The sequence below is a fragment of the Aristolochia californica genome, unplaced genomic scaffold (genome assembly GCF_029961685.1).
Source record: "Aristolochia californica isolate CCGP_79_NKW_82.1479 unplaced genomic scaffold, dmAriCali1.0.hap1 SCAF_7, whole genome shotgun sequence".
Lineage (NCBI taxonomy): Eukaryota > Viridiplantae > Streptophyta > Magnoliopsida > Piperales > Aristolochiaceae > Aristolochia > Aristolochia californica.
In genome coordinates, this window is record NW_027182268.1 from 2291389 (window position 1) to 2305273 (window position 13885).

The window sequence follows — 13885 nt, forward strand, 5'->3', positions numbered from 1 at the left end:
GGATTGATTAGTTAAGAGGTGTTTTATAAAGTCAAAAAAGATTTCTAGATGAAATGAAAACCCAGATTGAACCTCAAAATTTTTGTTTCAGAGTTTTTAATTCGTAGAAGATGAAGGAGAAAACTCGAGAGAGAACAGGTGTGGATATATTTGATTACCGGCCTTGATTTAATGCCAACGGAAATTAATCGAGTCGGTTGGGCAATGGGATGGGCTGGCCCATAGGGACAAAGGAGTCGGACCTTTATTTAATGGCTCGGAGGCCCGAACTCGAGTCCAGTTCGCCATGTCCACCGGTCCGGTCCACGCCCACAATATAGGCTGTCTCTTGGTCCCACCGATCGAAAGTGGGTCCAGTTTTGAGTCGGCTATGTTGGATGCTGTGGGGTCCAGTTTATAAAATATTTAATAAAATAATTAAGTTACAAATTTAAATCAACAGCCCAGCTGGAAAGTCCAAATCAACATGTCAACATCATTTTCACATTTGAACATGTCATTTTCTATGTCATTATTCAAAGATAATAATTATCACATCATTAACCATCCCACCGACTCGTTACACTATCTGTTACGTCAGCATTTATGTCAGCATTCATGTCAGCGGTATGCCACATCAGCCTTATTTTTTTTTCTCCCTTTTTCCGTTTGTTATAAATTTAAGTTTTTTTTTTTATATAATTTTAAAAAATAGTTTGTAATTTTTTTTAGGTTTTACAAATCTTATTGGTTCGTACATGTTTTATTAATATTTATTTATTATCATAAAAATATGAAATTTATATATTAATTATTAGAAATCTTATCCTAAGCTAATTAACACATTTTATTATCGATTGAATATATTTTTAATTTATTTTTAAAAATCTTATTAATTGGTATATGATTTAAAAAAATTATTTATTGTAATAAAAAATAAACTATTAAATATTTTTCAAATTAAGTTTCTAAGCTGATTATTTTATTAAATATTTTATTAAAAATAATTAATTTCCTGTTCATATTATGCTCATCCAGTGGGCTACCACACCCCCCTTCTATCCTTTTTTTGTTCCTGTCTACGATAGAAGAGACGGTGCATAAATTTAGTCATATATATACTATCGTCTTGCTTACAATTTCTGCAATTTGTTACATTAAATACCAGTCCAAAATAGAATTTCTAGTCATTCCAATTTCCAAGCTACTCAAATCTCCTAGGTAGCACTATCCCATGAATGAGCAAACTATTCCACTACACGAAAACCCTGACACCTGATTCAATTACAAGCAGTTCTTCCTTTCCTATTCTTCTCAACACACCACCAATCAGCAGTCTATCTTTAATTGGCGACAATGGTGAACAGTCTCTCTCCTCTAGTAGCATTCCATCATCTACAACCTCCTTAACCATCTCATTACTCGCCTTCTCTACAAATTCACCTTCATGACTCACTTTTCTTTTGTCCAAAGACTGGTCCATGTTTAAGTAGTCCTTATTTTTACTGGATTCCTGACTCGACAACTGTGCATTAACCTTGTTGTGACGCGGAAGAATGCTGAATGAACCAGGAGAATAGGGCATCATACCAATTGGAGATGAACTCCATGACTTTGCCACGGTCCATTTCCTCTGCTGTGAATCACTACAAGTTGATTTGCCCTTTGTTTGACGATGTTTGAGGTCCTGCAACTTCTTTTCAGCTTGACTAAGAAAATCTTCATGTTGTCGAAGAACGCTTTCAAAATCGCTAGCGGTAGACTCTTCAAGGATGGAAATTGGGTCTAGTGAACATAGAAGAGGGAGTTTCTTGAATTTCTCAGCCAGAGAATTGTTATCAATCATCTGAGCAAGCAGTAGTACTGAATCCAAAAGATGACTATTGCCAGGAGCTCGAAGGAGACAATTACGTAGAAGTCGTTGTAGATTTGATTTTGGAATAGAATTTCTCTGAGTATCATCTTGAGCAGCCACGGCATCTGAAAAGTTGTGGTTTCTCAGATTCTGGAGGAGCCATGGAACCAATGAAGAGAGATTGCCTATCTGGCCAAGTTCTGAACCGCACTCTGATGATGGAACAATACGTTCTCCTAAAAAGATAAAAACGCAGGACAAATCAACTCAACTGAAACTTATTTAATTAACATCCAGCAAGAATGAGGTGAATAATTGCATTAAATCAGCTTTACATGCACAGCAAGCAGATCAAGAAGACGCCTCAAATAAAGCAGTATCACATAAAAAGACTCAACAAAAGGAAAAATGATATAAAGTTGAATGCTTACCCATTTTAGACCTCGTGACTTCCTGATCCTCGATCATTTTAAGGACTTCCTCAACCATCGCTAGTAGCAATGATGGTTCCTTACGTGAGAGTTTAAGTACAGAGGCTTGCCATGCATCATTTTTGTCAGCAAAGAATTTGGGTTCATTTCGGAGTATCTCAACTTGAGAATTATCAGAGCCTTCTACTATATCAACATTATGTAACAAGTCAGGTGCAGTCCTCAGAAACTCTTCCAACAAAACTGAAACTACTTCTGAAGGGTGTGCACAATACAATTGTATAATACTCCTGGTAATCTTTGCAATTAGTTTCTTGGAACCTAAAACAAGAAAACAGCATAAGAACCTGAAGGTTGTACAGATTTTAACAGTAAAACACTTTCCTAGCATAGTAAAACACTTCATATGCTCAATTTTCATGAGTATTACATCAGCCCAACATGGCTCTACTAATTATACTAGAATAAGTACAGATGGAGTTCTAACCTTCAGGTTTAGAAGATTGAAGCTTCTCTGACATGTGAGCAAAAAATCTCTTACGCCCAGAAATCAGCTCAGACTGCTTTGTACCTGCAAATTAATGGTGAGCAGATAAGAAAGAAAACACTGAAAAGGGCAGAATAAAATCTGAAGTGTACAAGATTAAAACATGTGAGACCAACAGAGTAAAGTTAAATTAGAATAATCAAGAAAAATATTTTTTTTTGAATAAGAGATCCGAATCATTGATTTAATTAAAGAAAAAGCAGAATTTCTGTTCCTTTTTTTTTCTAATGTTGACTACACAAGCTCACTCACCCACCCACCCACACACTAAACCCCATTGAACCCAGATTTAAACCTAAGACCTCATGCTAGGAACTCCTTGTGTGCTCAAATAACCAATGGCTCAATCCAAAAAGAGAAGAATGGTTCAAGGACTTAAGCATCATTTTCTCTGTCTATGTGTGTAACAAGTATCCACTGTTACAGTTGGTAAAATGAAATTCTAAAAATCGACCTAGGAGTCCTATACAACTAATTGGGAACCAATATATCACCCAATAACTGTAATCTCTTTTTTTTAAGCTTGTTAATTTGTAAAAATGTCCACCAATTTATATTTGTACATGTGCTCCTTGTCTCAGACAAGTTTTCTGATAATGAGAATTGTTGTATGCAGATGAATATCCCACGTAGATTTAGACTTCAAAGGTCCTATCACCAGTGGAAAAAAGATTTATTAACTTAGGCCAATCATTTTGGGAAGAGTCGACACAACCTTAACATGGTTTTAGAGCCAATATAAGCCTGTTTTTGAGTTTTGTGGGGCTTCAATTTTACTTCTCAATTCCCTGTGTGTATGTTTCCCATGTCTTGAGCCAATTATCAATTTAAGTCAGGATAAGGTGAAGTGTTAGTGGGTAAAGAGTCTACCAGTCGATAGTCTTACAAGTGCTCCGCATCTCAAGATAGTCGCTTGAAAGTAAGAGTTGTTGTCTGTTGGGGTAAGTAATCCCACATTGGTCTAGTCTTGAGAAGATCCTAAATTTCTTAGTTGGAAAAAGGCCATATAAGTTCCACCAGTCATCTTGAGAGGAACTCGCTCAACTTTAACAAAGCCAGTGATTGAGATACTTTAAGGATATCCCAAACTAATATACACCCAGGCCTCCTATAGTTATACTCTGCATGATTCAAAGTACCCAGGGCGTTGCCCAAATGACAATGTTTATGTCACAAACAAGAGTTCAAACTAAAAAACCAAAATTTTAAAAAAAGCAAATGAACTTACGCCTTCGTTTGACTTGTGAACAGCTCACATCTACATCATGCTTTAAACTTAGATGATAGGTCATCTCATGCAGTCTAGATTTGATTTCTTTCTTCACATTAGGGATCAGTCTCCTTTGAGGCTCCCAGTAGTAAGATTTAAGCCACTCAAGTGCCTGAAATTGTCAAAGAAACATGAATATATTTGAAAGTAGCAAGATATGACAGAACCGCTTAGCAGAGTTACTCCCAAACTCCACCCAATAGTTGGTATATTGTTATTCAAACTAGGGTTTCTCCAACTATCCAGACAACAGAACCATCACATTTTTTTTTCTTTTAAAGAAAAGGAATAGCTTGGTGAAACCATGAAAAAAAAAACATGAATATTCCAGGAAAAATTAAATGATAAGTTTTTAGTTAAACATCTTCCTTATGTCAAAAGATGTTCAATTTATACCTTCGTACTGGCTAGACGAACCAGTGCAAGAGAAGGAAGCTCACGATGAGAACATTCTACAAAATGGAAAAATAGCCGAGCAGAAGTAAATTAGAAATTAATCCTTTTAATGCAATCAGATTACAATAGAAAATAGAAAGAAAGAAAGAACCACGCACCATGACGGATATCAACTAACATACGTGGGATACCAAGTGCATCAGCAGATTCAGAAATGGAAAGAGCTGTTTTCTTCCGTGATTTTTCCACAAAGCTGTTCACAAGCCTTCAGGAATAGAAGCCAGAGGCTTAGTCTGTTTTCTTAACTATGAGAAGAGAACAAGCAACAGAAAAACCAAAAAACCAACACACAGCTTGATAACCTCACCTCATGATAGCCATGCAGTATCCCATGGCAAGCATTTCATCTGACTCCAAAGCATTACAAGGAATAGCTTCTCTATGTTAACAAAAGAGGAAGGAACAAAAAGTGTAATCATTGATGGGAACATGATAGACTAGGAAAAATTATGAAGGACAAAGTCTGCTTGCCAAATCTATTCCATGAATACAGAACGGATTGAAACTCTCTCATAAATGACTTATGTAATTCGCTGTACACACATTTTAAAAGATCTCAAACTGCCAAAAGGTAAATAGCAATTAAAACTGACACTAAATGGCGAAGAAGTCTTCCATGATTGTTAGCAGTGGATGCAGTTTATTAAGATAATCATCATCGCCATATACTATTCGGCTATGTTGGATAATGTTTATGGAGCTCCTCACTTCTGCTCCATTATTTGCTATGCCCTGCACTGCTATGTCTATCCTCCTAAAGTCTTCCCTACTGCTTCAGTGGCCACTGCTATCGATTTCATGTTTTACATAACCTGCTCTCCACTAACGAAATAAAAAATTATTAAAAGTTAGCTCCATCTTGGAGGTGCAAGACAATAGTTAACGTCCAGTAAAGAACAACCTATTCTCATATAATCAGTCCCACTTGGTCGGGGAAAACATAAGTGGATCAAAATTGCAAACTCATCGATAGTTTGTCCATGACGTAGTAAGTCCTTAACATAGCATGATGAATGATACAGAGCAATCAACCCTCTCCATTGGCATTTATTCCCGATAAACAATAAAAAAAGTAAAAAATAAACCAGCTTCACGTAAGAGAAAAGAAGAAAAGAAGGAAAGAAGGAAGGAAGGAATAAGAAGAAACCATAACTGAAAAGAAAGTAAAATAGTTGTGATGCACATCGAAAAAGCAGTGTCCATAATGAAAAATATGTAATAAAGGGGGCATCATCTCCACCTGAAGAAAGGGTCTCTCTGTCGAACCTCGACAAGCGCCGCAGTGACTTCGATAGCGGAAGGAAGACATCCCCTGCTTCGCCATGTCGATATCTGAAAAAAAAAAATTAAAAAAAAAAAAAAGATGAAGAAAGAAAACCAAAACGCGTGGTCGAAGTAGGGTTTAGAGCATCTAAAAGTGACGCGTGTTGGAAGTAGGATCTAGTGTTTCGAAATGCCAGTTTAGAGATTTTCTGCGTCTTACTCTTGTAAGAGCCGAGGAGATGGAATTTGTGGACGTGGAGAAGATTGATCTCCTGACATAGTTCCATTCTTCCCAACTGAACCACGGAACTAGCTTGTGAGTGATCTGAGGTTCCTCCTGAACTCCAATTTCCGACATTGAAATCAAAGAGAAGAGCCAAATTTGACAGCAAAACCCTACAGTTAACAGTAGGCGGCTCGTAATTTGCTAGGTCAGTGGCTTCGAATCAGAGGAAGCGAAGCACAGAGGCGTAAAACGAACTAAGTTGCCGCTTCTTTCTCACGGTAAATTACATCTAGGTATCCACGAGGTCAAACTTGCTTCCTTCCGGTCAATTTTTCTTCACAAGGTCAGCCCAAACTCAAAGGCACCAAAGTCACTCCTACAATATGAACCTTCTTAATATATAGAAGAGTCTCACATGACTCTCATAATAAGAAGTCTTACAAAACTAGAATTATTATGGAAGAAAGTCTCATACAAACTCAGTACTCAAATTATATCAAGTCAGTGCTCATATACTCAAATTACATCAAGTCAGTAAAGTTTTTCTATTTTCCCAAAATTCAACATAGTTGTTGTTCTAGCTCAATGTTTTTCTTCTCAAAAGCTAGCCAATCACAAGAGAGTTTATCTATCACACTACTTTGCCTTGAAGCGTTGGCCACATGACTTTCATTTGCTTCAAAAGGAAGAGGTGTATGGACGAATTTGAACCAAGAGGAAGATGCTTGAATGCTCTACCTCAGGCATTGAGGTTATATTTATAGTTGTGTGAAGGTGTTTACAATGACTACAATGCCCTTAGGGTTACATGCTTCAAAAGGAAAGATATATAAGAGGATATACACCAACTTGCATAATTACAACTTAAGTCATCTCTATGGAAGTTCTCCTTAGTTATTAGTCATGCCACCCTTACACACTTGGGTATCTTTTAACATTGATCTTGCTAGTTGTAAATTTAATAGAAGAGAACTAGTGGTTTTCAAATGACAGAAAACATGCCAATTTCCTAGCTTTCCATGAAACAATATTCTATGGCTCTTCCTTCTACAATGACTAAGTACATAATTGTCTAAAGTGTTGACCCAGGTGGCTTCTCAAGAGGAGAGGGGATGAATTGAAATTTTAAAATTTTTTAAATAAATGTACATGCAGGTAAAGTAAGAAAAATTCACGGTATTCACCACCCAAGAACTTGTGCTTGTGAAATTCCACTACTATAAGCTCTATTAGCTTGGAATTTGCACAAAAGAGATTAGAGTTCTCTTTTAAGCCATGTATATGCTCAAACACACAATTACAAGCAATCTCCCATGAGATTGAACTTGATTCTAGCTCTAGCAAACTCCTTTATCTAGATTCAAGGTTCTAGGTGAACATTTCAAATAAAAATAGAAAATTACTAGAAAAGAGAAAAGTTCACTCCCTTGATTTTTGGAAAGATAACCTTCTCCTTTGAATTTCACCAAGCCTCCAACCTTAGTGCACAATGAGAATGAATTTGGAGCTTGTCTAATTGAATGCAAAGAGTACGATTGAGGAAAGATAAAAGGATTTACAAATAAGAATTTTTCTTTCTCAAAAATCGACTTAGGAAAGGTATTTCAAGATTGACAATGTTGAATGTAGTGGGTATGCCAATAAATGCTCATTAACTTCTTAAAACAACATTCTGTGGGGTATTTGTAAGTTCCCCATGCCAAACTAGTTGTTTTTTGCCCATTTGTAAAACATTGACTTTACATTGATCAATCAATGGAAGGTATTGATCAATCAATCAAGCGTGGCAACTATTTTTTTTTATCAAAAAATTACTTATTGATCTATGCAATGATCGATCAAAATCCTTCTATTGGGTATGACAAGTTAAGTTGATTGATCAATGTGCATGGAATGATCAATGAATCATAATTGCTACTGGCAAAGTATAACAAGTATGATCGATCAATTGTATTCCTATGATTGATCATGCATTACGTCCATAGTTGGCAAACTTTTTGTATGATTGATCAATGTCAAGAGGTTGATTGATCGATCCACATGATTCTCTATTGCCTGGACACCAATGATTGATCAGTCTATTGGGAATGATTGATTATACTTTATAACACAGTTTGGCCTTGTTCTGGTTGATCAATCATCAACCCTGATTGTTGGATCATATTTTATATTTTGGTATGTGCACATTCTAGTTGATCGATCAATCTAGTGCCAGATTTTAAAGATTCTTGTTAAAGCATTATTAAAAATGATCCTAAGTTTCTAGCATGTTTAAGATATGTGTATGCATTGATAAAACATGTAGAAATGCAATTTTATCCTAAGGCTCCAAAAATTTCCATTGTACCTCAAGTTGGAAGGTTTGGGGTTGCTTTCTTACATAAGCTCAGTTTTTGTGATTTTCAAAGACTTCCTATACTCTAGTCATCATTCATTGCATCTTCTTTCCGAATGTGCTTCTTCAAGACCACTTTGACGCGGTTGTATAGCTTGAGGTTTTAGAGAAGCTTTTTCCAGTTCTTTGTGTAGAGCTTGAACTTTTGTCTCTTGAAGGATTTGCATCTAATATGCTATAATTACAATGATAAACAAATGAAGTTTTATTCTCATTAAAATCAAGATGGGACTCAACATCCGGTCAACTTAAAGTTGTGCACAAGTCTGATATGGATTGAATAAAAAACAAAATTCCTATCTATTGTGACAATTCGAGTGTCATTAGTTGAAGTAAGAACCTGGCTCACCATTCTTGGTCCAAATGTATTGAAATTGAATACTTTAATCAAGAATTGGTTCAAATTAGGGCAATCAAAATTGAATTTGTTCTAACAGAAAAACAATGAGCAGACATTTTCACAAGCACTTAGGAGTTGTTTGATTCTCAAAGCTTGGAGGATAATTACGCATCATCAACCTTCCTTAGATTATCTAGCTCAAGATTAGTGGCCGTTAAAGGTAACCCCATTAAACATGAATTTAAAACTTGAAAAGAATTTAAAAAAATTAGGAGTGAAACCTAGGATGGACATCCTTCGTATAGATTTTGCATCCTAGTAGATTTTAATGAATTAATTTTAAGAATGGTGCTTCTAATGCGAAACCAATACACATCCCTTTTGTAATGTTGTAGAAAATTTATTAATTTTTTTTTCTTCTTTTATCTCTACTTGTTCCTTAGTAGAGTATTATTTTTTTTATGGATAACAAAAAAAGGGAGACAAACTCTAACAGAGATTAAGGTGGAGTCTATACCAAATAGGAACACATTATAACAAAGACCCATGCATGTACAAATCTAGGGGGCACCTATTTTTAGGGAGTAAAGTCTTTATACTTAAATGTTAGAACATTTAGGGTTTTATTTCATATGGTTGATCAATTTTGGAACATAGATAGAGATATGATCTTTGGGCAACATCATACTATTTCAAAATTTACCAACATGTGCTTTTAATGTATATAAACTTCAAGCGAGGGATTTTTTATCATAAAAGGGGAGATTGTTAGACCAATGGTAAAATCATATTGGTCTCCATTATTTTGATGATAACAAAATAGGTAGCTTGAAAGTATGCTACTAATGGTGTTATTAATGTATATTAGATAATACCTTCCAACAAAAATTTATGAGGTCTATCGCAAAACATCAAGTCAAAAGAATGATTAATCAAGTTACCAGGTAAAAATCCAAAGAAAAAACTTATTAAAGATTGTTTTTATAAGGAATAACTTATACAAAGAAGTTTGAAGACTGGAAGATCGAAAGTTAAGACACACAGAAAATTCTTGAAAACTCTAGCTTTGTAAGAGATCAATCAACCAAAAATTCAATCCTGATGTATATATGTGCATTGGAGTTTTAGGGCACAAAATATATCAAAAACGATATTTTATTGATGCATATAAGTGATTTGAAAAAAAATGTTTTATTGATGCATAAAAATGATTTGAAAATAAATCTTTAAGTATAGCCTAAATCATGCTTAGAATTCAATTTTGCATAATAGGCATGATTGATCAACCTTCATAGGCTTGATTGATTATCTAGAATGCGGCTTAGCAAATTTTATAAAACATGATCGATCATACAAAATGTTGTAAGAAAAGATTTATAAAACATAATGGATCATCCACTATAGCATGATCAATCATACAAAACACTAGATGGCCAGTTTTATAAAGCATGGTTGATCGATCATTGAGGCAGAGAAATTTGAAATTCCAAATCTACCCTTTTAGAGAAAAAAAAAGCACAATCTACCCAAATCCTTCATTCTCTATCAAATCTCTTTACATTCCTTGCATAATCAAAGCTCCACATTCTCTTTTCTTGTAGTGAAAGGATTGTAAGCTTGGATATATCTAAGTGAAAATTGTCTCTCCTAAAAGAAGGTGTAAGTTTCTCTTTGTTCTTTTATACTCTGACACTCTTTTCAAAGCCGCTTTCTATAAACATAATCTAGAAGGGGAGTCCCACTAGAACCAAAATCTAGTTCTAAGAAGATCTCTTGGAGAGATTTGAATTGTATGATAGGGTATTATACTAAGCTAAAAGAGAGTAAGAATCTCTTTACTTGTCATTTCAATGAATAGAGCATATTAGTGAAATTTTCCCGAGCAAGGGTTCTTGTGCGGTGATTACCACTAGGGGAACATTGATAATAAGAAATTTTTGCCTCCTTGTAGTTGTGTGGATGCACTTTTTTTTTTTTTTTTTGCTTATTCGCTTACTTTTAATTGCACCATAAGAGGTTACATTTTCATTTTATACACAATGAACCAACATCCCTCCCCCCCTTTGAGATGCCACTTGGACCGACATCTAGAAGAGGGGTGCCAACTCACCTTGGGATAGAAATGCTTAGGATAACTCCTCAAAAGGGGCAATAACTTAGAGAAAGAGTTTAGAAGCATCTAGGTCTAGTCTAAGGTTTGAAACATGTTGATTTTCAGGACTCAATGGATTTAAATCATGGAGAAAAGGAGAGACGATATATTGGGAGAAAACAAGAGGAAAAAAGAGGTTATGGACTTGTATCCTAACCTTTCCCCTGTAACTCAATGTATAGATTAATAATCCTACAATATTATAATTATGCCCATGAAACATAAATTAATTATATCAATGTCATCTTTATGAGATGACTTATTATTTACCATAATGCCATCATTATGTGGGCCTTCTCCTTGGTTTGTGGCCTTGAGCCCATCTTCCACATCTCTTGGATGTGTGGGCCTTCCTTGGTCTTATGGGTTCGAACCCATCTTCCAACGAAGCACAAGCAAGCCTTGAATCATCCAATCGAATCAATACAAGTGTTTTTCTAGCTTCAACTAAACTATATCGACTTTGGCCAAACCAAGGTGTCTTGACCAATTATTTAAAGGTCACTTAGGTGGGTAGCCCCAAATTGATGGGGTATCTAGCGGTGTACGTAGTCTCATCTTCTTCCCTAAAGAGGATGGCCTTAGCAAAGCCACAAGTTCTTGGTAATACTCTCTACCTCAATTGTTCGCCTTGTCATCCACCCACAGATGAGTTCCCTCTAGCAAAAGTATTTATCGTTGGTTCTACTTTTCCTCCATTCCATTGTTTATAGCCCTTTCCCTTCCCTTACCCAAGTCATATTGTTCCCCTAAACTATATGCCAAAGTCTAGGATGTTAATGGCCCTAGTTTCTTCCTCCCATGCAACTTATTAGGAAGCTTAATCTAGTAGAAGAGATTGACAACCTCCTATAGACTATTTCCCTATCTAAGCCCATGGTGTATCTTCTCTCCTAAACCCTCTAAACCAAAACCATGAGCCTTGGCATTATCGTGCTACATGGTGAGCACTTTTAGTCGTTTCTTTGGTGAGTTGGCCTATATTCTTTTCAGTCTATCTAGGTTTACTGATGACACTATATTGGATTTCTTTTCTTTCTACTAGATATCATAATGTGACATGGTTCAACTCTGATGCGTTACTGTCAGCTTATTATCATGAAAGGAGCAAAGATGTATAACAAAAAAGGAAAAGAAAAGAGACCAAATCATCTGCCCAAGGAGGTGGTGACTGCTTGATGATTGAACAAATGACCTTAGTCTCCACTGCGAAAATGGAGGTGGACACTATCGCTAAAGCACAAAAGGAAGAAATACGAATAGCTTGCCCACTTTCCCAAGGAGAAGAGCAGGAGCTCCTCCTCCCTCTTTTTTGCCTTTTTTTCTAAATGGCATCCGAAGAGGATCACTCTTGAGTTGGAAAGCTCACGTTTGGGGTCAGCTGTAAAGTCTCCGGCATCGGAAAACCAGCACTTCCTTAACTCATTTAAACGCCAACCCGAGTTTCCACTCGGTTGCCATCTCGCTGCTCCCGGTCTGTGTTGGCTTCAAATGAATGAGCCAAAGCTGTAACTCGTCTGGTCAACAGAACAATTGATTGATCAAACTGAACAGTATATAAAACAAACCGACACGGAGAGTGCAGTTGTGTCTTGTATTCATCTCCAGAAATTGGGAATGATTCCAACTTTTGCCTCCATTATTCGGACCCTCCCAATCCGTCCCTCGAGCTGGAATTTACAATTAAAAAGTTGAATGAATGAAAGCTGAAAGGTTACTTGTCATGGCCACACTCTAAAGCTAAAATGCTGCAACAAAGGGAGCTTATAAAGACGCAGATTTTGCCCCTCTCTCCTTTCCCTTTTTCTTTCTTTTCATTGGGAGGTGAAAAGGGTATTTGGCTTTTAGTTTTATTCATAGGATTCCTCACTTTGAAGAGCATTTAGAAAAAGGATGATTAGACTGGAGATAAGGGGGAGTGACTGCTGCGGTGCGGACCTGCCTTTCATCTTCAAAACATTAAAAAAAGAAAGAACAGAAAGCAAAAGCTGATAAGCTATTCAGGCGTGTTAGTGCTCTTCTGGGCTTCCTCCATTTGAGTGTTTGTCTTCACAAAACCCCCGGCTCCATCATCTTCTTGAAAGATCTACGTTTCTCTCGCAACTCCAGAACTGATAGCCATTAAACAAAAGTAAGAAACTGTTCATCTAATCCTTCTTTTCTGTTTTTAATTATTATCATTCCTTTTGCATCGAACTGTTCCATCAAGTTCAGCTTCCTGCAGACCCTCCTCCTGTTCATGAGATCGTAAGCATTGCTTTCACTTCAACTTCAAAAAAGGGTGGATGCCATTACTGATTATGCCGCCTCTGCAACTTTTCTTTAGAAAAAAACTATGAACAGAACACACGTGAGAAGAATCTAAGGGACTTGAGAGAGAGATCAAAGTGGAGAGAAATTGGGAGTTTCTGGTTCATCTCTTCACCAACCGACAATATCCATCTCCGTGGATCCCACAGAGAGCGCTTAGGATTAATCACTTCAAGATTTGCGGGCCCGATCATTATCAAGCCATCATGACCGTTCAATTCACGATGCGATATGATTCGTGCCACTGACGAGTGTCCACTCAACCGGTAGATGGCAGGAGAACCATGTTATTTTGTGCCTTAACCTGCGCCACGTGCGCCACGTGCGCTCACTAATTGCCAAATCAGTAATCCTCAGGGTGAATGCAAGTGAAAAAGGGCACTAACGCGTTAAAATGGAGTCCGATGGCCTTTTCAAAGATTCATTTTTAAAATGCACCGAATGCGCGAGTTAAGTACGTCATTAGGGATCTGATTAAGTTAAAAAATTGCTTAATGGATATAATCCAAAAGATAGCTGGGCCTGATACCTTTAACTTGGTCGGTTGCAGAATTTTCATGGAAGATAGGCTTCCTGTCGCGACGCTTTTCTTTTTCATGCTTTCGCTTTCTCTGTGTTTTGTTTTTTCACTCGATCGTGTTGGGCCCGTTTGGCCTTTGGC

The 13885-nt window shown here is 36.6% G+C and overlaps 1 protein-coding gene across 1 annotated transcript; it reads right to left on the reverse strand.

Moving 5' to 3' along the window:
- Positions 1 to 1085: 1085 nt before the first annotated feature.
- LOC137936654 (uncharacterized) lies at positions 1086 to 6250 on the reverse strand. The gene is made up of 9 exons (XM_068781462.1): positions 6022 to 6250; positions 5779 to 5870; positions 4846 to 4917; positions 4637 to 4743; positions 4479 to 4534; positions 4041 to 4194; positions 2753 to 2836; positions 2266 to 2586; positions 1086 to 2070 (listed from the first exon to the last, which is right to left on the reverse strand). Exons 1-9 carry the CDS (start codon positions 6157 to 6159, stop codon positions 1235 to 1237), a joined length of 1860 nt encoding a protein of 619 aa, XP_068637563.1. The 5' UTR covers positions 6160 to 6250; the 3' UTR covers positions 1086 to 1234.
- Between the last annotated feature and the right edge of the window lie 7635 nt (positions 6251 to 13885).